At 56.4% G+C, this 23,273-nt stretch overlaps 5 protein-coding genes across 5 annotated transcripts; 1 reads left to right on the forward strand and 4 right to left on the reverse strand.

The window, feature by feature from the left end:
• Window positions 1-420: 420 nt before the first annotated feature.
• Window positions 421-8,178, reverse strand: EsH8_I_001249 (adenylate cyclase; the record flags this gene model as incomplete). Its single annotated transcript, XM_083268662.1, has 4 exons — window positions 421-609; window positions 660-6,092; window positions 6,311-7,073; window positions 8,018-8,178. 4 exons carry the CDS (start codon window positions 8,176-8,178, stop codon window positions 421-423), a joined length of 6,546 nt encoding a protein of 2,181 aa, XP_083119100.1.
• Window positions 8,179-12,899: 4,721 nt separating this feature from the next.
• On the reverse strand, window positions 12,900-14,248 carry EsH8_I_001250 (NADP-dependent oxidoreductase domain-containing protein; the record flags this gene model as incomplete). The annotated part of the gene is made up of 6 exons (XM_083268663.1): window positions 12,900-13,121; window positions 13,180-13,740; window positions 13,800-13,887; window positions 13,946-14,012; window positions 14,069-14,091; window positions 14,151-14,248. The coding sequence occupies 6 exons, from the start codon at window positions 14,246-14,248 to the stop codon at window positions 12,900-12,902; spliced, it is 1,059 nt and encodes a 352-aa protein (XP_083119101.1).
• Window positions 14,249-15,148: 900 nt separating this feature from the next.
• EsH8_I_001251 (uncharacterized protein) lies at window positions 15,149-16,840 on the reverse strand (the record flags this gene model as incomplete). The annotated part of the gene is made up of 1 exon (XM_083268664.1): window positions 15,149-16,840. One exon carries the CDS (start codon window positions 16,838-16,840, stop codon window positions 15,149-15,151), a length of 1,692 nt encoding a protein of 563 aa, XP_083119102.1.
• Window positions 16,841-18,433: 1,593 nt separating this feature from the next.
• On the forward strand, window positions 18,434-20,494 carry EsH8_I_001252 (glycoside hydrolase superfamily; the record flags this gene model as incomplete). Its single annotated transcript, XM_083268665.1, has 5 exons — window positions 18,434-18,670; window positions 18,741-19,008; window positions 19,113-19,515; window positions 19,573-19,911; window positions 19,969-20,494. 5 exons carry the CDS (start codon window positions 18,434-18,436, stop codon window positions 20,492-20,494), a joined length of 1,773 nt encoding a protein of 590 aa, XP_083119103.1.
• A 396-nt stretch (window positions 20,495-20,890) lies between these two features.
• EsH8_I_001253 (uncharacterized protein) lies at window positions 20,891-23,080 on the reverse strand (the record flags this gene model as incomplete). The annotated part of the gene is made up of 3 exons (XM_083268666.1): window positions 20,891-21,583; window positions 21,636-22,131; window positions 22,185-23,080. 3 exons carry the CDS (start codon window positions 23,078-23,080, stop codon window positions 20,891-20,893), a joined length of 2,085 nt encoding a protein of 694 aa, XP_083119104.1.
• Window positions 23,081-23,273: the final 193 nt, after the last annotated feature.

Raw genomic sequence — 23,273 nt, forward strand, 5'->3', positions numbered from 1 at the left:
CACTCAACCATAACACTTTTTTTTGTTTTCATTCAACCCAAGAAAACCCCTCCCTTGCTGTTGCCTGGCCCCTTTCCGTGCCCGCGAGAATCAGAAAGCAGCCCCCCACCCCCTTGCATCTAACATGCCGTCGATATCCATCCGGCTTAGTTGCTTGATCTCCCCGAGTGAACCAACCCCGTGAACCAATGAAACCCGGAAAAGCAGGTGACGACCCGCTTCTCGCCAGAACCGTTCCGGTATCGTAATCGCATCATACAGGAATGGAATAACTATATAAGAAGCGCCGTATTCCCCCCTAGAAAGAAACGGGTATCCAGGTATTGTTGTCGTTGACAGGACGCTGTCTCGCGTCGTAGGTATACTATATATGCAATGCCGCCGCGTGAGAATCATGAATGAACGCTCGCCACGCTGCTCTTATTCCGTTTCACTCCCGTCTTCAGTATCGTCCAACTCGCCATACAACGCCTTGTATTTCGCCAGCTCGGCCATCTGCTTGGCGACCTGATCAAGAATGTCACTCATAGGAGCTCGCAAGTCCTCAAGCTGTTCCAAGGGGGCGCTGCCAAAGACAATGTGCCGAAGTGATAGGGATGCAACGCAGGTCTGATACTTATGTTAGTCGAGGCCTCGCAGACGAATTCTGTTGGACATACCTCTATCCTGCTCACTTGGTGCTCCATAAAATTGAGCAAAAACCGTTCCGTGACCTCACCCCCGCGATGCTTCATCCGCTCTAGCAATTCCGTTTCAGGTGGCTGCAGGCCCCGACCGGATACGTTCTCAAGTGAGCTGCACAACATCTCCAGTCTCAAACTGACACGCCATAATGCCCAGATTGACTCGGTGTCGAAGGCCAACTCGCTGCCGGCCTGAAGTATAGCGGGTTTGTCAACCTCTGTGCGTTGTTCGTGTTGCTGGTGGTGCTCGATGCGGCCCGCGAGTGCGTGAGGGTATAGGGAGTACACCACTTCGGGGTTTTCAAGACCTTTGAGCTTCTTCTCGCCCATCTCCTTTACTTCGAAGCCCTGTGAGCTAAGAGAGCGCAGGTCTTTGCGGATCGACGAGGCGATGCCCATGTCGTCATCAAACGTGTCCTCGGACCCAGTTGAACCGTTCCTGTCTGTATCCTGGTAGTTCTCCAGACAGCGTTGAATTTCCGAAATGAAGTCGGATGAGACAGTGATCTGGCCTCCGTCGGCAACCGAGGAGATACGGGAAGCCTTGTTGACCATTGGTCCAAAGTAATCCATACGCCTCGTCACAGGGTCCATCTCGCTGACGGCCTCACCGTAATGAATACCCATGCGAACGGAGAGACCCTTGAAGACCAAGGCGTTGTCCTTGTCGTATAGCGCCTGGCAAGAAACGGAATTGAGAACTTCGGAGGGCCAGTTGACATCAAGCAACGACATCTGGACGGCGAAACACCATAGAAGTGCCGACGTGGCCGTGGGGAACGATACCATGAACGCGTCGCCTTCCGTCTTGACCTCGTATCCACCAATTCTCCGCAGCTGTCGACGCATAACCTCATTATGCAGCTTGATCGCAGATCTCATGGCGGCCGGGTACATTTCCCACAGCGTTGTTGAGTTCTTGATATCAGTGAACGCGATAGATACGTTGCCTGTCGGCGCCGGAATTTCGGCTTCGAGTCGTTGCAGCGTCGAGTCAAGAACATCACCCTTGGGCCTCTTGAATCTGCGTGTCTGTACCTGTAGATCGTCGGGGACACCAGAGGGGTACAGCGACATGCTCTGGCCACGATGAAGCCTTGATCTCTCAACCCTCCTCTTAAGATCAGCAACGCTCATCATCATGACCATGATCTTGTTCGTTGCGCCGTAGGCGATGGCCAGATCGCGAAGTTTTTGTGACGCTCGCATCAGATCGCCGCGTTCCTGTCTCGCAAAATCAACGACCAGAGCGGGATCCAAATACTCCCAGAATTCCCTGGTGGCTATTAAAATAATGTCGTCTTGCTCACGTATTGTGAAGTTGCTGACGTAAGGTGCGGCCTGGACCGCTGGCATGAGATCAACATAGCCAAAGGCCCGCGAAACTTCAAGGAGATCGTTGAGTCTGCCGTTACGAGACACCCAACCACCAGCCTCGCGGATGCGTTGGCGCTCGCTTGGCTCCGCTGGGTCGTGCTTCCGCGTGAGTATCTTGTGAGAACCGTCAGTCTGGATGAGCATGGCCTGAGCATCGCCCACGTTGGCGACATAAAGCTCAGTGTTCTGGAGATAGACAACGGTCGCAACGCCGCCAGAGTTGAGGTCCTCCTTGCTTAGCACAACCGGCTGCGCGGAGCCCCTATGCGTCTTTTGAGAGCGTTCCTCGGTGTGCTGAATGGCGATGGTGACAAGGTCTTTGTTTAGCGACAAAAAGGCACGCCTAAGGGCATCTGCTGGCGTCTCATTAAGCCGCGTCTTCAGTGCCTTCAGCTCCATGCTAAAGATGTGGCCAAAGTTCTCGTGCAGGTACTTGGCAATCTTTGAGCCACCGCTTGAAAGCGCCTGCCCATCAAACAAGCCCAGCAGAGTCTCGGTCTCTGAGGAATTGTAACGAGGTACCACAAGGTCGATGGTCGACAGATGCTCATTCCTTCCCAAAGTGTCGGCCATACCATACGGAAGGTGGCCTGCGAGAGAACCGGAGGTTCGTACACGACGATCCTCGCTTTGATCGGGAATCGTGGGTTGCGTTAGGGTGACATCCATGAGGCCAAGAACTCGGAGGTTCAGTAGTCTGCTGAAGTCGGCAAGCTGTTCTCGGTTTGCAGCCGTCGGGCCGACCACAGTTTGTTTGATTTCCAGGCGTTTATTGCCTGAGAGGTTGAGGTATCTCAGATTCGGGTTCAGGTTCCAGTTCCAGTCGTATGGGACATTGGAGATGTTGTATTTGAGGAAGTTGCTGCCACAGTCCAATACTGCAAGCTTTTTGGCCCTGGATATGTCGGCTGGCAGATTGGTAAACTTGTTTCCGTTGATATGCAAAACCTGCAACAGGCTGGCGTCTTCGAGGTCATCGGCCGGGAGCGTCGTCAGCTCGTTGCCAGACAGGTAGAGCTCCACCATCTGTGGCCAGCTCTTGATGGATCTTTGTGGCATGTCGTTAATATAGTTCCACGACAGATTGAGTACGCGCAACTCGTTGAGCATGGTGATCTGGTCAAAAACCTCATCTTCAAGTTTGTTCTCAGCTAGGTGAAGGTTGCGCAACGACCCCGCAAAAGTCGTGTAGAGCCTCGACGACAAGCTCGAGTCTTTTCTTGGGGCCGAAGCCGGTTGGACTGTCGCTACAGTACCCTGTGAAGTCGACCTGGATACCACCGATGTCTTTCGGCCGCCCTTGCCGTAGACCGACACCACCGAGCTCTTCCTGTCGCCACCGCCTGGCACAGGCGATGGCCCGACGCTCAGCAGCGTTGACGACGAGTTTTGGCTAGGTCTCCTGGAACTGTCCGGGGACTCCTCCAGGAGGGGGCTTTGGGCAATGCGCTCCATGGGGTTCGGCTTATTCACGGTCGCTGGTGTTTGGGCCTCTTCGCCCGTCGGCCGCGGCTGCCTAGAGGCCGGCTTTGGGAAGTTTTCCAATATATTGGAAGATGCGTTCAAGGTCTCGAGCTTGTTCGCCCACCACAGCTCCATTGGCAGCTTTCTAATGTTGTTTCTCCGCACGTCCAACACGCGGAGTTCCGTGAGGCATCCGATCGACGTGGGCAGCTCCGCGACGTTGTTGTTTGCAATGCTGAAATGTTCCAGCTTGCTGAGATTTCCAATGTGAGGCGGCAGGGAGACAAAATAGTTCTTGTCCAGAACGAGACGCTCCAGGTTGAGCATGTTGTTGAAGGTCTCGTCGATGCTCGCTAGTTGACAGTGAGACAGATTGAGCATTTTTAACGTCAGAACAGGCTCGATGATTTCGAACTTGGTGATTGGATTCGAATTCAACTTAAGGCTTCGTATCCTCTCGAAGGTGCCAACGAACTGGGATATGCTGTTGTGGTCTGCCGAGAGAATCTCGAGCTTGGGCAACTCAGAGATGATGTTGATGCTTGTGATGGCGTTGTACTTGATGTCCAGTTCTCGAAGACCCGACAGCTGTCTGAAAGACTCGGGCAAAGCGTTGGACAACCTGTTGTTGGTGATGACGAACTTTTCCAAGTTTCTGAGCTTTCCGATTTCGTCGGGCAGGTTGCTAACAGAGTTGAAGCTGAGGTCTAGCTCCACAAGACTCTCGACATCGCAGAGGAAGAGAGGAAACTTGTCCAAAAAGTTGGACGAGATGTTGAGATTTCTGAGGGCTTTGTAGGCGCCAAAATACTGCGGGAGGGCTTTGAGGCGATTGTTGGCTATGTTCAGCTTGAGTATGCCCTGCAACCCATGCAGCTCGGCATGGTCCAACTGCTCAAGTCGGTTATTGGAAACGTCGAGATAGGTTAGCTTGGCGGCTTTCCCAAGACTCGGAGGCAACCTCCGGGCTTCATTGTTGTTGAACTTGATGTCTCTCAAGTTTTGACATGACTGAATGAAATCACGAGGGAGATCGAGAGACAGGTTGCGAGAGAGATTAAGCGAGATAATCTCGGATGCCTTCGAGTAGAGCGAAATCGGAATAGTGATGAGGTTGCGGCCGGATAGGTCAACATGGTTGAACTTTTGTATGCGTCCTAGGCCTAGGTCATTCGTGACCGAGTGGAAGTCGCTTTCTCTCGACGAGAGAAACATGAACCGGCACAGATAGCTGTTGTCCTCCCGACCGACGTCCTCGATCCTGTCCCGCTCTTCGTACCCAATCTGTTGCAGCAGCCTCTTCTGCATCAAAAGCGGTCGTTCGGGAGCTCCGAGGACGCGGACCAAATCGTGCTTCTTCAAAATAATGTGATAATTCTCCAATCCGTCCGTCGCGTACGTCTTCTTGATAAGCTGGGATATGACATCGGTGACGCTGGCATCGAGTGCCATGGACAACGTCGCAAATGTCCCGTCAGACCTGAAGATCCGGATGCAGTAGGGTGTCATCTTTTCTTCTGGACGAGGCGGACTGCCAATGTCGTCGATGTCGGGCGCCTGGTAGGTGGTGTCCTCGGTGTTGCGGCGAACAGCCCAGCTGTCTGGCGCGTTCCATGACCCGTTGGGCCCAGGAATAACGTCGGGCTTCGCAGGCACGGGGGGCGGTTGTTCGATTTTTTCGGGGTCAACAATGTTTGCGATAAAGGTGTGGTCCATGGGTGTCAGCGGGGGAGGCTTCGTGAGGATGCCCTCCATATCGCTCAGATTGGTATCCAAGTGGAAGACAGTGCCGGGGCCGCCAGCTTGCCTGTCTGTCGGGCCGATTTGCTCATCCTGTACGTCCGTCGGCCGTTGTTGCCGGCCTTTGCTCTTGGAAAACGGGAATCTGTTGTTGAACGTCGGGTTCCGCTGGTTGTAGGCTGCCAGTCGAGGGTCTTGATCCGGACCAGGCTCGGTGCCAGCGTTGGCAAGCGGAAAGGTAGACGGCGACAGCTCCGGCCTGACGAACTCAGGCCGCGAGGGTTTCGCGGCCAACGACCTAGTCGACCCGGGCAAATCGCGTAACCTGGACGTTCCGTCATCTTTGTCCTTATTCCTCCGCAGGCGATGCAACAGATTTCGTTTCGAGTGGTGCTGCTGCTGGTGCTGCTGGTGCTGTTGCTGCTGTTGCTGCTGGTGCTGGCTTCCGGGCGATGTCGAGCCGTCAATGGTGCCGTGTCTCGAGCTGAAGTAGCCGCCGCTTGGAGTCGGGCTTTGTGCGCGGGATCGATTGGAGCCGTACATGACGGTGGCAGCCGAACCACCTCGATCTCGTTGGTTCTGCACCTGCAAGCTTGCCTGAGAATCTTCCCTGCTTACAGTTGGCCGAAGCGACCTGCCATCGTCAATGCTCCTGTTGTGGCGGTGATGGTGGCCGGGGAGATGCACAATTGAATGGCCGGAGCGACTGGATGAGGAGGTCTTTGGTGGGTTTTGCGGGTTGTTGGGATTTTCGTTGTTCATGTAACGTTCGCGGTCGGGACCGCTCAAAATGTCTCTGACTGGGGCTTCGCCGTACCTAGCAATATCCTTGAAGCACGTTTAGCAGGCTTGACTCGACCGGGAGGAGAGCGAGAGAAGGGGCATGGGAGATAAGATAAGGCAAATGGATTGAAGCGGCGCAATTCCCGTATGTGTAATAGCGTCGCCAAGCATACGGACGGGTGTACATATGTGCGGGTGAGAGGGATGGGAGGGATAAGAGGGAAGAAAGCTTGGGATAGGATTAAATTGTAGGGTTTACTCACGTCGGCCTCTTGGTAGAGGAATGGTACAACCTCGGGGGCCGGCACGGGTGTCCTGGGCCTAGAGGAGGAAGGCGAAGCCTCTCGGTCCCGTGCCTGGTCGGTAGCGTTAGAGTGGTTGCGATCTCTGGTAGGGCGACTGTGGCTGTAGGAACGCGAGCGGTCCCTGCCAGAATTGGAATGCAAGCTGCTTTCCGAGCCATCTCGGCCGGGAAATTCCTCCCCAAAGAAACCCTGCAGTTTTTGCAATCCACCTCTTCGAATGCTCGTCTTTGAGCCCTGGCTGCTCAACGTCGTTATGCTGGCCAGCGAAGGCCGTCGCTCGTCGCCGAAATAGGCTGCATCGGGCGAATCTTGACTGCCAGAGGATTGCGTCGCGATTCGGTTCGTGGGCGGACGGAAGGTCGGCGAGAGCTGGGAAGCGACGGACAGGTTATCGCTGGAATCATTGTAGAAGGTGGTGTTGAGCTGGCCCTGGGGGTTGGATGCGGTGGCACCGCCGTTGGAGGGCGACATCCAGGGAGCGACTTGAGAGATTGACGAGGGAGTGGCCGTTGGGGGATTGTGCTGGATGGAAGGCAGACGGCCACCAGAAGTCTCTAAGACGGCCAGGTCTCGGCGGTAGTTGGCGAAGTCGCTCAGACGGTGATCGCGAAGGGGGGAGACATTGGAGTTGGTTGATACTGGCGGCAGGGCTCCACGCGGCGCAGAAGCCAAAGTGGAAGAGGACGGCGGTTCGGCTGGGCTCAAATCACTAATGAAGGATCTAGACGGGGGTGTAACGCAGGGACCAGTCAGTTATGGGTGCACTTGTCAGTCGGAAAAGGAACATGTAGGGAGGAAGCGAAGGTAAAATGGGATTATCTGGGCTGAGTTGGAACTGGGCTGGACTGGAGAGATCGAAAACAGCAGAGAGCTCCACCGACGGAGCGACGACGACAAAGCTTGCCTGGGGCCAGGGCGGAGGCGAGGGGGAGGGGTGAGGTAGGTAGGGTAAGGTAAGGTGAAGAGGTGTGGTGTGGTGTGGTGTGGTGAGGCGGCTTGGTTCAAGCGCGTTGGCTGTGAGGTACGACGAGGACTGCACTGCGCAACAGGGTAAGGTGGTAGGGTAGGTAGGAGCACCAGCACCAGTACCAACAGCACCGGCAGCCAGGAACAAGCAGCAAGGGCAGAAAAAAGCACAAGCTACAACAAGTGTCTCGCCAGGGATTGGGTTTCGGGACGGTGCCGCGGTGCGCAAGGAAAGCTGCGGGACACAACCAAGCCAGCCAGCCAGCCAGCCAGCCAGACCACCAGACCTGGGAGACCAGCGACCAAGGAAGCAGCGACGAGGGCAAGCAGAAACCAGAACAGGATCACCTCACACACTCACGTAGAGGGAAGAGGCGTAGGGTGAGGGTAGGTAGGAATTTGATGTTTTTTTTTTTTTTTTTGCGACGACGGGGGTGATGATGGGGGGGGGGTCTTGGAGGGGTGCTGGAAGAGGAGACCTAAGGACCTTCCTTACCCAACCCTATGTTGCTTGAAGGGGGAAGGGGAGGGGGTCCCGTTGTGGATTGAGGACGGTGCGGGCTGGGTCTAGGCTGGCTTGGGCTGGTGGACTGACTGGTGGATGGTTGATGATTGATTGATCGACTGTGACAACAAGGACGGGTACGGACCGGGACAGGACAAGACAAACGGGAACGAGAACGAGGACATGAGACTCACTTCTCTGCGAGGGATCCATTGCCCTCGGTTTTCAGGCGCACAGGCGTCTTGCGCGATTCCGGCGACGGGTTAGAGGGTCTGACGGTGGCCGAGGATCGGGTGCTGTCGGTACTGGTGCTCGTGAGAGAGCTGAAGCGGGAGCCGGCCTCATTCCTCGTCATTGTCGCCAGGCCGTCGCAAGAGGGCGCAGAGCCATGTCATTCCCGAAGTCAAGATTGAGGAAGACAGCGTACCGGTGCGGAGCGATGGCGGGCAAACGACGAGAGTGGATTAAGTGGGCGGTGGTTGATATTCGCAGGTGGTGGAACGGGCGACGTCTAGGTTGATGGAGAAACAGCCCGACAGGGGCGTGGGACTGGTTGGTGGCCGGCGAGCAGAAGAGGGGAGAGGGAAAATACAGAGAGAGTGTGTATGAGAGAGAGAGAGAGGGGTGTGAGAGGCGCGGAAACAGGTTGAGGGCGGAAACGGTCCAAGACGAGGATGCGCGTGCAAAGGACGAATATCGATGCGGTTAGGTCATGCTTGCAGGCGCCTGGACGGAATGGAATGGAACGGAGGTGGGACCGTGGTGTTGACGGGTTTATTTTCCTTGTCGCATGGGGATGGATGTGCGATGCGACGAGAGGCGAAAGGAATGGAGCTACGCGACTATTAGAATATCCAGTAATGTAGGGCCCAGAAGTGCAACGTCGGACAGACAAGCTGTGTGGTGTGGGTGAGGTAAGGTAAGGTCGGGTAAGACAAGGTAGCTGATGCGACGGGTGTGTGAGGTGAGAAGTAGGTAGGTAGGTAGGTAGGCAGAGAAAGAGATAGATACCTACCTAGGTGCGATGAAGGCGAGGCAGAGTATCCGAACGGCGGCACGGAAAGGCAAAAGGCCAAGCAAGGTAGAGAGTCAAGCAGAGCAGAGCAGAGTAGAGCAAAATGTGCGGTTGGTTAGCTGGTGGGAGATGTGTACTTCGTATTGCCCGTTGAGCTCTCTGTTGGCCAGCTCTGCTATGCGTCGCAATCGATCGTTGGTGTAGGTGCATAAGTGGGCAGACTACGGACTAATTAGGTAGGTAGGTAGTAAAGTAGTGAGGTACCTACTTACCTTTGACTACCTATGTGAGTACCATACATAGCACAGCGGACACCACCACCTTCGCTCTGCTCTGGGAGAGGGAGGGCAGGCGGCGGACAAGACACGCGAGGCATCCAATGGCGCCAACGCCCGTGTAACCAACACCACCAAATGGCAAGACGGCGCTGTTCCGTCACCGGCCAACTCAACGCAAATATACAAGTGGCTCTACAGCGAAGCCCTGCAGCAATGGAATTGAACCGTCCAGCCCAGCCAGTCCACTCCGGCATGCATGTCCAGCTAGACACACCATCTATCTGCCCGGAGAGCACCTTGGAATGCGAATGTCAGGTAGTGTATCCGGGGGTTTGAGGTCGCCGGTTCCTACGCATCTCGGCCTATCACACTTTTGCACAAGCACTGCGCAACATTCGCACTCTTTTTCTGGGGATGCGACCCGCTCCAGGGAGTCGCTTGTGTCGCTCTGCCGGAGGCGTAGCGCAGTGAGTTGCGGTTTAGTGGGTAAGCGGTTAGCCTAGCGGGTGATTGAGCTGAGACCAAGTGAGGTACATTGCAGTTTGTGGTGTCGTCTGCCCCGTCAGGCTCGGCATCCTTGCATCCAGCTACTAATCAAGTAGTGTATTGTGTGCCATGCCATGGAGCCTCTGTGGAGCGTCGAGGTGCTGCAGTCTGGGTTGCTTCGCTTCCTCGCCTTGTCCAAGTGCAAGCCGGTCGCATTAACCAATGCAGTTCGACCATGACCCCGGTCTCCAGGGACCAGCAAAACATACACCTCAGCCGGACGGATGTGTTGCTGGGATTGCCTTGAATGTTCCAACATGAGCTCTCCCGAAAAAAAAAAAACCACCGAAAAAAAAAATCGAAAAAAAATAAACCCCGAACCAAAAGTCCTATTCGTGCACCCTACGTAGCGTACATACGTGTGGTAAATGAGCCAGTCCCCCTGTCTCCCTCGTTTTGAATGAGCAGGTAGGCCCCCGCTTCGAAAACGAAAAGAGAAAGGGAAAAAAACGAATGGGCAGAAAAGGTTTGGTGACAATGCTGCATTTTAGCGTCTAGCCTTTTTCGCTTCCTGGGCGGGCGGGGCAATCAACAGCAGGGACGTGGACCACCTCCACAAGACGTCGGGTGGACGGACCGGGATGACATAATATGGGACACGCCCACCCCCATTGCTGCACCCAGCTAGGTACCTAGGCAGGCTTGGTATTTCGGGACTTGCCAGCTCCTGCGAACTACTTGCGACATACTTGGTATCGTCCTATCGTCCGTTCGCAGCGCCGCCATGCGAGCGCATCCCAAGACCACACCGCACGCATGGAACAGAAATACTTACAATCAGACGTCGAGGTCCATGCCAATGCCAGCGGAACAGAATGGCACCAAGGTAGGTAGGTAGGTATCCATACGGACGCCGTGGCCAGCACCCGTTTTCTGTCTGTCTGTCTGTCCGTCCGTCTGGCTCGCTGGCTGCGAATTAATTACCTCCAGTCTCAGTCAACCACAGCCCGGTACGGTAGCCCAAGTTTGATATATGTGCGGTTGCTGCTGTTTTTGTTTCCCTCGTACTACTCGTCATCGCTTGGTATTGCTACAGATTGCTTCAGCTTCGACTTGGCATTTGACCCTACTAATCTATCTATCTAGCTCTCGTGCCATTCCGAAGTATCCCACCTAATGGTCTGCATTGGCTCTTCACGGCACCCCCCATAATTCTGCATTCCCCGTCTCCTCAAAAATCGCGCTTCCTTGGGATCGTGTCTGACTTACGAGATCACTGTCTCGGCCGAAGCCTCACTGCCGTACCGGCACCCCCCAACCGGTCAAGTGCCAACCCCGGCATTGGCTTTTGCTGATGAATATCGCGTCTAATTCACAAATTCTCATCACATAAACATTCGCCCACACACTCCATACACATACGTGCCGGCCATGCAGCTGCCTGCGGGGCAACGCATAGGCAGGCATTGCAGCCCACGGGGTGATTAGCTCGGACGCTCGTCTCATCCAGTCTGACTCCGACTCCATCGTGGGAGTATCCCACGGGGTTTCTTTCGCTTCCCTTGCATTGCCTACCTACACTACTTCTCCTGCCCTGAACCCTTCCTTTTCTTATGTAAAGAGTGCTTCCTTGCTCGGCCACATGCTCTCTCCGCCATCCTACCTGCTTTGCGCGGGCAACTCTGCTCATCTAGCGACGCTGCAATCCCAACCGTTCGTTCACAACACCAAAGTCGCCAAAGCGGGCCAAGCTCAAACCTTGATAGCCCACCCACCGCTATCGCCCGGCGTCAATATGGCCTGACACTGACATCTTATTTGGTAGTGCGATCTCTACACCGAGCTATGGCGATAGCTATCTCAAACCATACATTGCCAAATTGCCCTACCCATGACCCGGGGAAGAGACCAAGAGGGTGGTGTGGTGTGGGTTGCTCTTCTCTGTCCTTGCCCCCTCCCGTCCCAGCCCCCGGCCCAGCACTCTGTGACGCCACATGTCTTGCCTGCGGACAAGAGGTCCTGCTTCCAAAACTGCGACCAGACGGCGATCAATGCGCCTACTACGAAGGCCCTCGTATCTTTTTGCCTCGAGCAGCCAGCACCAGCTGTGCCCAGCAATCCATGCATGTCTAACCGTTCCTGCGTTACCAGTTGCCCCTACCTGAGTGAGCAAAGGCCGCGCCTGCAACCTCATTCTTCTATTCATCTCTAACACGGCCGCGATCCCGGGGTTTGCCGCCAACAAAGCCGACCCGATCTGCTGCCAAGTGCGTGCTTGCTCTGCGAAACATGCCGCCCAAAACATACATACCTCGCCGCCATCAATGAAATCAAAATCGCCGCCCTTGTTCCGGCTTGCTGTGGGGCGGGGTATCACACGTATTCAGGCACCTATTTCGCCTCTCGAAACCACACAGCAACCAACTACGGTGCCACGAAATTGTTGCAAATTTGACATGATTGTGCTCGGCTTAAGGGGTCTCTGGAATCCCGTAGTCGATATGCTACAAACAGTAAAATTGTCCGAAGTATCTGTTGTGAGTTTTCTCTTCGCAGTCCTGTCCCCCCGGAATATGCCTAAGCAGAAGAAAGCACCGACCTTCCTTGCTTGACGATTCGCGGGCCGCAGTAACGACCAGAAGATCGACAACCTTCCTGAGTCTAGACTTGGATTTGTCGGCGGGCATAGCACAGAACAATGAGACTATTCCCAACACGCATTACGTGGTTTCATCGGCAGGTGAAAGCACTGGCCAAGGGCGCACCGCTGTACCCCACGACCTACATGGCCCCTTGAGGTTTCCCGTTGGCGACCGAGTCAAGACGTTAGCGCATGGGTTACTACGGTCTTGGTTTCCGAGGTATCCCATCGCCACCTGGCATTGGGCTGGGCAGATTCCCCTTCGGGGTGCATCTTTCCTACCCGCCCCAAGCAACATTCTGCCAGCCCCGTTGTTGAGCACAAGCACCGGTGGAGGCGGCGAGTTTGTTTGGGGCGTGTCAAACTAGGTTGCCACGTCTAATTTGACTCGTGCACGTTGTCCACAGCTTCCAGAAGGCGGTTCCTCTGAAGACTGTTTCCCGACAACCTCAGTAAAACGGCGGGCAGCGAGCAATAGAGTGAACCTCACAATACACCGCAGGGCCATCGACGTGGCCGTGCATGGATCGAGCTAGTAACGATGTTTTTCCTTTTTGTTGAACCGAACCTTCTCGACCCTTCCCACATATGGTATGCCAGAAACCACGCCACCCAATTGATTTACAGAAACGCAATGCTCAAGCCCATGCCGCTCTTCAGTCTTGTCTCGCCGGGTCCAGCTTGACCTCGCCCACGACGGCATCCACCTGGGCCATGATCTCCGGCGTCAGCTTCTCCAGAACCTTCAGAGCGCCCACATTCTCGACGATCTGCTCTGGCCTCGAGGCGCCCGTGATCACGGATGTAACGTTGGGGTTCTTGAGGCACCATGCCAGGGCCAGCTGCGACTGCGTCGCGCCCAGCTTCTCCGCGATACCCTGCAAAGTAACGTCAGTATGCCATCCCCGGATCGAGGACTCGCCGACGGGGACTCACCTTGAGTTCTACAACGTTCTGAATCAGGGCCTTCCACTCGTCGTTGCCGTACCACTCCTTGTTGGCCCAGTTGACAAACTTGTCGCCCTTGCCCTCGGCGAAGCGACTTCCGGCCGGCGGCGCATCCGGGTTGTCGTTGTACTTGCCGCTTAGCAGGCCCATCTTGATGGGGCTGAAGGTGGTCAGGCCGAGCCCGAAGCGCTGGTACAGCCGTTGGAACTCGTATTCGACCTTGCGGCGCTCGAGGATGTTGTACTGAGGCTGCTCCACGACAGGCGCAATCATCTTGAGGTCCTTTGCGATGCCACACGCCTCGGCAATCTCATCAGCACTCCACTCGGACGTGCCCCAGTACATGGCCCAGCCCTTATCAATGACGTGGTTGAATGCGCGGACCGTCTCCTCCATCGGCGTCAGACGGTCGGGTCGGTGGGCGTAGACGATGTCGACATACTCTAGGTCGAGGCGCTTGAGAGAGGCGCGAAGGCCCTCGATGATGTGCTTGCGTGAAAGACCGTGGTTGTTGATGAGGACCTCGCCGTTGGCGCCACCCCAGTTAAGCTATACACAGGCTTAGTTTCCGTCCGAGCCTCGAGCGAGAGGTCATGCGTTCCACTTACTTTTGTGGTGACAACAATGTCGTTGCGGTTCCAGTCGAACTTCTTAATGGCCTGGCCCATGATGATCTCCGAGTTTCCGCCCGCATAGCTGCAGCAGTCTGTTAGCCCCGTTCATCCGTCCGTCACCAAACCCGTTGAGACTCTACCTCTCAGCCGTATCAAAGAAGTTGATGCCAAGGTCGTAAGCCTGCTTCATACACGCAAACGTCTTTTCTGCGGAGGGGCCGTTAGTGACGGTCAGAACGCTCCCGGCTGTCTCAGTTTCGTACCGTTCTCAACGTGGCCGCCGAAGCTGCGCGTGTCGGTCAGCACGAGTGTCAATGGCATCACGCGGAAGCGCCGTGTACGTACGTCAACCAACCGCCCAGGCCCAGCACAGAGACGTGGAGGCCAGAGTTGCCGAGGCGGCGGTACTGCATGCCCGTCTTTCGCGGTTCTTCCCACGCCATTGTTTGTGTTTTGTCTATCGATCTTTGACGGTGGTTTGGAGGGTACTGGTATCTGAGATGCTCGGCGTCGGCAACGTATTCTCTGTTTCTTGGTAAAGTAAAACAAAAATGTGACAGGGAGAGAAAGGTGTTTTGTTTACTTGTGTCTTCCGACTCTGGCACTTTTCTCCCGGACGTGGTTTTTTTCGTTCGTTCTTCTTCCAAACACATGAAAGCTCCAAATGCTGCCCCGCACCCTTCGACGATGAAAGGCGGTGCGGGGAAATTCTCGGACAGCTAGCTGGCTGCTGTTCCCTTCCACCCCTCCACCCCACCACGTCACCCGGCGAGATCTATTGCATTGGCCAATGACCGCCACGCTGACTGAAGCACTGCTAGTGCGGCGCGGTGCGCGGTGCAGGAGAGAGATTGCGGGACCACTCTGCGGGACACACTCGGGTTGCCAATCGGATACTAAACATGTTTTGGTCCACGAGAGAGCCTGGAGACCGCCTGCTGGCTGGCCTGCAGTTGCCGGTGCACCACACCGAGTGTGGATGCGGCGGCTGTCGAGACAAGTGCTGGCAAGCAGGTTGACCAACTATCATCATAGTCATAGTGTACACAGCGTACTTGGGGGGGGGGGGGTTCGGGGCGGGCCGTCTTTTGCTTTCCCTTTCTCACCCTCTCTCGATTCCCCGGTGATTCATCTCTGTCGTGTACATGGGCTGCGACAGCTGACGTGATTGCCGCTGGCGATCGTGGGGATCCTAGCATTATCACTACAGAAGAAATTTGACGCACGCGGCTAGTTGGAAATGTCCATGGTGCGCCGCCAACGCTAATCAACTTGCCGCTACAAACAGAACGAGAATCAGCCAACCAACAGGCCGAAGTTTGCCAGAAAGTGCTTGCCACCCCCTACATCGACTCCCCCCTGCCGACATCGACGCGATGCCACGCTGTGGCCAAGTTCCCCCTCACATTGTAGATACTCTTGTGACTCTCCGGCTGGGTATTGTACGCCTCGTCCGTTGCCTTCACCACTAGCGTGATCCTCTTGCCCTCGGCGTGTTCCTGGCCAGCGGCACCTGCGACAAACCCCTGGTACCGCCACCGTTTCCAGCACCAGGCCCTCCTGCCGGCACCTCTATCCTCCACCAGATCCGCCGTCCGCCACGTCCGCCCTCCGTCGGTGCTGACGTCCACCCGCGCAATCTCCCTCCCGCCCCCGGAATACGCATACCCCTCCGCCTTGACTAGCCATCGCCCGTCCACCTCGCCGTCACCCGAGCGGCGCGAGCCCTCCGTGCTCACGGCGGTAACGGCCGACGTGACCGGCATCTCCTGTATGGCCGGCGCGGCATCCCAATCCGGCTCCGGCCCCGCACCGGGACAGAACGCTTTGTAGTCCCGCCGCTGCCACTGCGAGGGCGACTCCTCGTCCGAGAGCGTGATGCGCCTCAGCCACTTCACGCTCCTCGCGGCGACGGTCCCCGGCACGACGACCCGTACGGGGAACCCGTGGTCCCGCGGCAGGGCCTCGCCGTTCATGCGGAACGCGAGGAGCACATCGCCGAGCGGGTCCAGCGCCTTCGCGATGGGTATGGACGCGGCGTAGGCCTCCAGCCCCGCGAAATGCACGTGCTTCGCCGACGGCGGGAGGCGGTCCACGGCGTCGGCGAGCACGTCGCGGAGGAGGACCCCCTCCCACTCCGCCGTCGACACCGCGCCGGCGGCCCACTGCAGCCCGTTGGTCCTCCCCGCGTGGGCCGTCATGTCCCTCCTCCGGTTCCCCGCGCACTGCAGCGTGGCCGTGACCCTGTGCGTCGCGAACCTCTGGCGCAGCTCGCCGAGCGTGTACGCCGTTTCCTCGCCGTCCGGGGTCTCGACCGTGACGGTGTGCTCGTCCGCCTCGGCCTCGGGCACGACGGGCACCCACATGTGGTTCCTCACATAGAACAGCTCCGTGGGCGTGATGAAGTCCGACAGCCCCTCGGCCGGCGTCTCGGCGTTGCGCGGTCGCTCGGTGAGCGTCTTCAGCCTCGCGTCGCGGGGCGGGTCGTCGGCGAAGGGGTCGTCGACGTCGCTCCCGCCGCGCGAGAGGAGCAGGGGCACGTCCGCCTCGTCGACCTCGCCGACCTTGTACCCCTCCAGGATGGCGAGGACGCTCTCGATCTGCTGCTTGTGGATGCTGAAGATGTCCCCGCCCGGGTGCGCCGCCACCCAGTCCGTGATGTCGTAGACGGAGGTGCCGTGTGTGATCCACGGCCGGGGCGAGGCGGCGGAGTGACGCTTGACATCGGATAGGCGGTAGCGGGGCCACGGCGACGACGAGGGCGAGGGCGCAGTCGCCGGGGGAGGCTCTTGGTTGTGGTCGAGCGTGGTGTTTGGTTTCGAGGTCGGGGTTAGGCTTAGGAGGAGTGCGGTTGTCAAGACTCCGGCGCCGGCGGTTAGGAGGCCGGGCCGTGGTCGTCTCGCGGTGCTTGATACGAAGCGGCGCGGCCGCGCGAGTGGTGGTTGCTGGAGCCCGGGGGTCTTTGGGCGTGCTCTCTTGGCTACGCCGGATAGGCTGCTGGGCCACAGCCAAGAAGTAAATGCCCTCTTCGACATGGCGGGTTCTTGTGTAGAAGCGAGTTAACGCATCGGCGCAAGTCGGGGCCTGTGGTTAGAGTGTTGCTGTGGCTCTCTCGGCACTGTTAAACGTAGACGGGGGTTCCCAAGTCGCCTGATGATGAAAAGTCAACCGCCGAGAAGCCCCAAACGGGGTGTTGGGACGCGGGCTCATGTTAGATAAATGAACCACCTTGAACATGGGATAGAATACTTCTTATCTCCTATTTCGCGTCTCGCGCCAGACCTCTGGCCCGTGAGCACGATGTATTGGTTCAAGATTAGAGGGAGGATCGCCCAAAGCTAGTGAAGAGCTTCGATATGAGGCCGGGCCTGGAACCCTCCTCCTCAACAAGCACGCATGGAAGAAGCAAGCCAAGAAAGCTCCCCCCCCAGAGGTTGCGCGTGCGTATCCCGTTACCGAGTCGCCGGATTTCTGTCGCTCCTCCTCGGATCCCAGCCCGAGCCCTTGAGGCGGGGTGGGTTCCGCATAATAACCCCCCAAAGCTCCCGGGGAAAATCTCGGAGCTGGGATCGGGGCGGGGGGCAGGCCCGCAACCGGCGGCGGCCACAACTATTTGTTACAGTTTCTTCAATCTGCAACAAAACACAACGTAATGCGTAATGGGGTTCATGCACGGCGCTTTCGCATTCCCTTACTCGAGATTCACATGCAAGGGCGGTTTCTGCAGAGGCTCATACCCTGTGTCCATGAATGGCAACATAAACATGAATGAATCGCCTTTAGGCTGCTCCGCCACTACGATTGGCTGGCAATAGTATACGGTGTACCCTCACACCCATCCGCTCTCGCAAGCCTGCATCATCCCCACCAAGCCATGCGGGACTTCCGCAGTGGAACTAGCACTTCCCAAGCTCCCCCCTGCGTCCCTCCCAGCTAAATTTACCCCGCATGACGAACATCGAGCGATGGAGGGGCACACACGCAATATCCGGCGTTCGGGGTCCTGATCGGAGGCCACTTCTACCCACTGCTTGCTCGCTGCGGTCCCATCCCCCCCTTCGGTTCCCCACGATGATCCAACAGAAAACAAGCACAAAAGCTGGCGAAGCAAGCAGCTGGAGCCGCAGCTGATCCAATATTATCCCCCCGTTCCTTGCTGCAGCCGATCTCCTCTCGTCTGTTGCGTTTTCCCGTGTGGTGTGTGTGTGTGTGTGTGAGCCCTTAACGTGGTGGTGCTTTCTTTCCTCTCGACCTTCACGCGCAGAGACAAAAATTTCCCCAATTGGTCACTTTGTCCTCTCTTTACTCGCAGAAATTCTCGCCTAGCACAGTCCAACCAGGGAACTGAACTCTAGTGGTTTTAAAGCGTGTTGACCTCTTTGAACCACTCCCCCTCAAAACATTTAGAAGCCCGGCTGTTCTGTTCGCCGTTTCCTGAACCTTGCCTCCTGTCTTCTCCTCAATTCAGTAGCTTGCTTTCTGTGAAGAGAAAGACAAAAACCAGCTTCGTTTCCGAATTGCCCATCTTAGTCTGAGCTGTCTCGACGCCCGCAACCTCCTTCACGAGAGGACGACAAGCTCGTAGTCTCTAGTCTCGATCACACACTCGGAACCGCCGAATCGTCGACATGGCTTCTCACGTTGCCAACGGCGCGCCCGGCGCAGGGCAGATCGTCAAGAAGTCGCTTCGCAAGTGGTGGAAGGAGAGCTCCGTGTACCAGGTCTACCCGGCTTCGTTCCAGGACTCGACCGGCACCGGTGAGGGCGACCTCAAGGGCATCATCTCGCGCGTTGACCACTTCAAGTCATTGGGAGTCGACATTGTCTGGCTGTCCCCCATCTTTGAAAGCCCGCAGATTGACATGGTAAGCCGCCTGTTTAGCAGTCAGCCGGCTCCCCGGTGATATGACAGAATCGAAGCTGACTAGTTCGAAGGGCTACGACATTAGCAACTACCGCAAGATCCATGCTCCCTATGGCACCGTCGAGGACGTCGACATCCTCAAGGACAAGCTCCACGAACGGGGCATGAAGCTCGTGCTCGACCTCGTCGTCAACCACACCAGCGACCAGCACGAGTGGTTCAAGCAGTCGCGCAGCTCAAAGGACAGCCCCTACCGCGACTGGTACATCTGGCGCAAGCCGAGGTACGACGCTCAGGGCAACCGTCAGCCGCCAAACAACTGGAAGTCGCATTTCCAAGGTCAGTCACCTCTTTGCTTTTGCGTGGGGATCGCTCCAGGGATTCCGAGCTGTGGTGGGCCGAGTGTCGTGGATAAAGTCGCGCTAACGCATGAACGAGAATAGGCAGCGCCTGGGAATGGGACGAAACGACCGGCGAGTACTACCTCCGCCTCTTCGCGAAAGAGCAGCCCGACCTCAACTGGGAGAACCCCAAAGTGCGCGACGAGGTCCACAAGATCATGCGCTTTTGGCTGGACAAGGGCGCCGATGGTTTCCGCCTGGACGTCATCAACTTCATCAGCAAGCCCCAGGACTTTCCGGACTCCGACCAGGAGATCCTCAGCGGATCCGAGCTCTACTCGGCCGGGCCGCGGCTGCACGAGTACCTGAAGGAGCTGGGTGCCATTCTCAAAGAGTACGACGCCTTCAGCGTCGGTGAGATGCCCTGTGTTCGCGACCTCAACGAGGTCATCAAGAGCGTTAACGGCGACCGCGGGGAGCTGAGCATGATTTTCCACTTTGAATTGTGAGCCTTGCCTCGTGCAATCCGAATCGTAATCAAAGCACTAACGGGGTTCGACAGTGTTGACATCGACATCGGCCCTCACGGCAAGTTCTCTGCAAAGGACTGGGACTTGTCCGACTTGAAGGGCATCGCCGACAAGTGGCAACGCTTTATGATCGACAATAATGGTTGGAACGCACTCTACCTCGAGAATCACGACCAGCCCAGGTCTATCAGCCGCTTCGCCAACGACGCGCCCGAGCATCGTGTTAACGGTGCCAAAATCGTTTCCATGTTCCAGGCATTCCAGGCCGGAACTCCCTTCGTCTACCAGGGTCAGGAAATCGGTATGGTCAACGTGCCGAAAGAGTGGCCGATGGAGGAGTACAAGGACATTGACTGCTTGAACCACTGGAAGTGAGTGTTCCTCGAGCTGCCATCGTTAAAGACATGTGACTGACATTTAACAAACAGTTTGAACAAGGACTCCAAAGATCAGGAGTACTTGAAGTTTCTCAAGTCCCAGTATCAGAAGAAGTCTCGCGATAATGCGAGAACGCCGATGCAGTGGGATGCCAGCCCCAACGCGGGCTTCACGACGGCCGATGCCACGCCATGGATGACGGTTCACCCCAATCACAAGGAGATCAACGTCGAGTCCCAAAAGTCCGATCCCAACTCAGTATTCAACTTCTGGCGGACTGTGCTAGAGACTCGAAAGAAGTACCTCGACATCTTTGTCTACGGCGACTTCAAGCTCGTGGATGAGGCTCACGAGCAAGTTGTGGCATATTCCCGGCGGTCTGATGACGGAGACGTAGCAGTAGTTGCCTGTAACTTTTCTTCCAAGCCTGTGGAATGGGAGGGCCTGAATATTAATGTCAAGGAGGTGCTGGTCACAAATGGCGGAAAGACGACGAAAGATTTCAGCCAAGGAAGCGTCACTCTTGGTCCATATGAGGGAGCGGTGGTACTGCTGGAGACCAAGAACACGGCCTAGATGGGGTATATAACTATAGAACATAGATGAAATATGAATACATTGAATGTCAATCGGGTCTCCCTTGCCGTGAATATGACGCTCGTTATATTGCACGACTGTTGAACTTGAAAGAGTCAGAACAGAGGCTTAGTCAAAAGGCATACAAGGCCTACTTACTGGTCAGTGGCTGCATATGAGACATGGTGACGATGTTGTGTTGCTTTCGGGCGCAGCTGGCCCCGAAGGTTCGATGTACCGAGTTTAGCACTCTTGTTCGTATCATCGGCTTGTCTATTGGTGGGGTTGTCTCCGGCCGGAAGGAAGGCTTTCATAGCCGTTGCTGGGCGTCACGAAGCCTGATACTCAAAGGAGCAGGTAGACATTGGTGTTTTGACCTGTAAAACAACGTACCGGCTACTCGTAGGTCCTCTGTAGGTTTTCTGGTGGCTGAGTCGGACTGTTAAAGACGCCAGGATTATTCTGCACCGAAGCCATCCAGTCGTCGCTCGTGACGTTGTCCCATAAGGCCCCATTTGCAAAAAGCATATCAAGTGTGCCGTTGGACTCAACGGTGTTAAAAGAGCCGTCAAATGTCTGCAACTGGTCAATGAGGTCATGTGCCCCCGGGCCCATATGATTCGATTGATCCCATATTTGCCGGCCAGTGTTCTGCCGCTGGGGTGACATGGGCACGGGGCCCCCGTTGCCCATTGCCGGGGCTGCGCCATCTTTATCAAATAGTGACATAAAACTCGCCTGGGCCTGAGCATAAGCTGGTCCCGACTCCGGCATTCCGTTGATCGCCGTGAACATAGATGGCTGGGCGTCAGCTCTAGCGCGGGCGTTATGACGCCATTGGTCATCGTCAATCTCTTGAACCCTGGGCGTTGGGTTTCTGCTCATTACCATCAATGAGCCGTCTTGCACCTCGGCAATTCGGGTGCAGAGCATCTCCAAGAGAGCCTTGTTACCACCGCGGCAGGAAGCAAGAACTCTTTGCAGCTGGAGCAAAATGTCTCTTGGGCCATCCGTAGAAGATCGCGGCAGCCGAAAATTGTTCGCAACGGCATCGGTGACCGCACTAGCTATCTCGTAGATTTTGAATTCCTAAAACGAGGTTAGCAGGGACACGGGAAGGTGAAATCATGCCGGCGCATACTATTCCGGGGCCGTGAGCTTCAATGGCCGTGCTTGGAAGCTGTGAAATTAGTTGGAGGAACTCCTTCGCTATCTGTATCGGGTGTGATAGGGAGGTGACGTTGCTGTTTGATGACCAGGCACGGCCATGGTTCATGGTGACTTTCCACAGAACAGCCTGCATCCACTGACGTGTGACAACGATGTCGGCACGCTGGACATCGTTGCTGGCGTCAGAGTCAAGGGGGATCTCCTGGAGCTTCCTCTGAACAACATCAAGGCACGCTCTGCTAGCAGTTTGCAGACCGTCTGCCATGGACCATATGGTGTCTTCGTCATCCGAATTCTGAAGGATATCGAATGCGCCGCTTTGGTCGAATATCCAGAAAAGATTGGCCAGCTTCTTGAATGCCGGCAGTATATGGCCCTCGTCTTCGCCCACGCCAGAGCCATCCAGGGAGGGAAAGCGAATGTTTGACTTCAACGCCACGGGTAGCTTGTGAAGCATGGCCACACCTCTGTGATTTTGTCAGAAGCGAGTTAACGACAGTCAATGAGGGCATAGGCAAACCTTTCTGTAACGAACAGCAACCACAGGATTCTCCTCCTCATCTGCTGCTCTGGCAAGGGCAGGGCCATGTACGACGATTCCTTGTGTAGCCCCATAATCTGGGCAATAGTGATGGCCTCTCGGAGGTAGAGCAGAGACTTTGCCCCGCCGGGATGCTGGTTCTCGTGGTAGACGTGAAGGAAAAAGGACGTTCTCAGCCAATTGAGGTTCATCGGTGGCCCCCCCTCCCGTTCTTGAAGCGCCATTCTTGAATGCTGGCATTCTGCTTCCATTGAGCTCGCAGTCGCGGGGTCATCGTTGTCAGTCGTGGCCAGCTTGAGCTGGGAGATGGTGGCTGCGCCAACAGCATTGGCCAGGACATAGGATTCGAGGTCGTCGGCATCGCGGGAAAGAGAGGCCATGATGTCCTCGACGGCAATAATGGGCCAGACAGGGAACAGTCGCAGGCGATAGATACACAACCTTAGGACCAGTGACGCACTAGGAGTCCTCTGCGGCCGAAGGATGGTCTCTTGCTGAGCGAGCACTTGATCATGGCCGCTAGTGGAGCCCCCCGTACCGTCCGACGACCCTCCTTCAGAGGACGACGGGGACCGCGAGGACGACGTGTTCCCCCTCGGCGTCGCGCCGATGGCTGCTGGGGTAGAAGTGACAGCCACATCGCTGGTAGTAGAGGCGGTGGCGGCGGCGGCGGCACTCTCCTGCTGGGCCTGAGCAATCTGTCGTATCGTCTTTGCCCTCAGGTTCCTCGGGCCCCGGGTGGCGGGGACCTTGTTGAAAGTGCATGCGGTGCCAATGGCGACGCAGCCAACACAGGGCGGCACCTCGGTGCACTTGACCTTGCGGATCTTGCAGGCGTCACAAGCTCTCTTGCCAATCTTGCGCCCGGATGACATGTCGCAAAGACGGAAGAGAACGTCGGCCTACTTGTGTCGTGTCATGGCAGCCGCCCCTCGGACTCTGTTTCCCCACAACTCGTGTGCGTGTCTGTCACTTGCACCGGACGGGTTCCAGTCAAAGACAGGTGGACTGACAGCGCAGGTTCGGCGCAGTGTCAAAAGCAGGCAATGTAAGGTAAGGGTAATGGGT

Source organism: Colletotrichum jinshuiense, chromosome 1, assembly GCF_051148585.1.
Source record: "Colletotrichum jinshuiense chromosome 1, complete sequence".
Taxonomy (NCBI): Eukaryota; Fungi; Ascomycota; class Sordariomycetes; order Glomerellales; family Glomerellaceae; genus Colletotrichum; species Colletotrichum jinshuiense.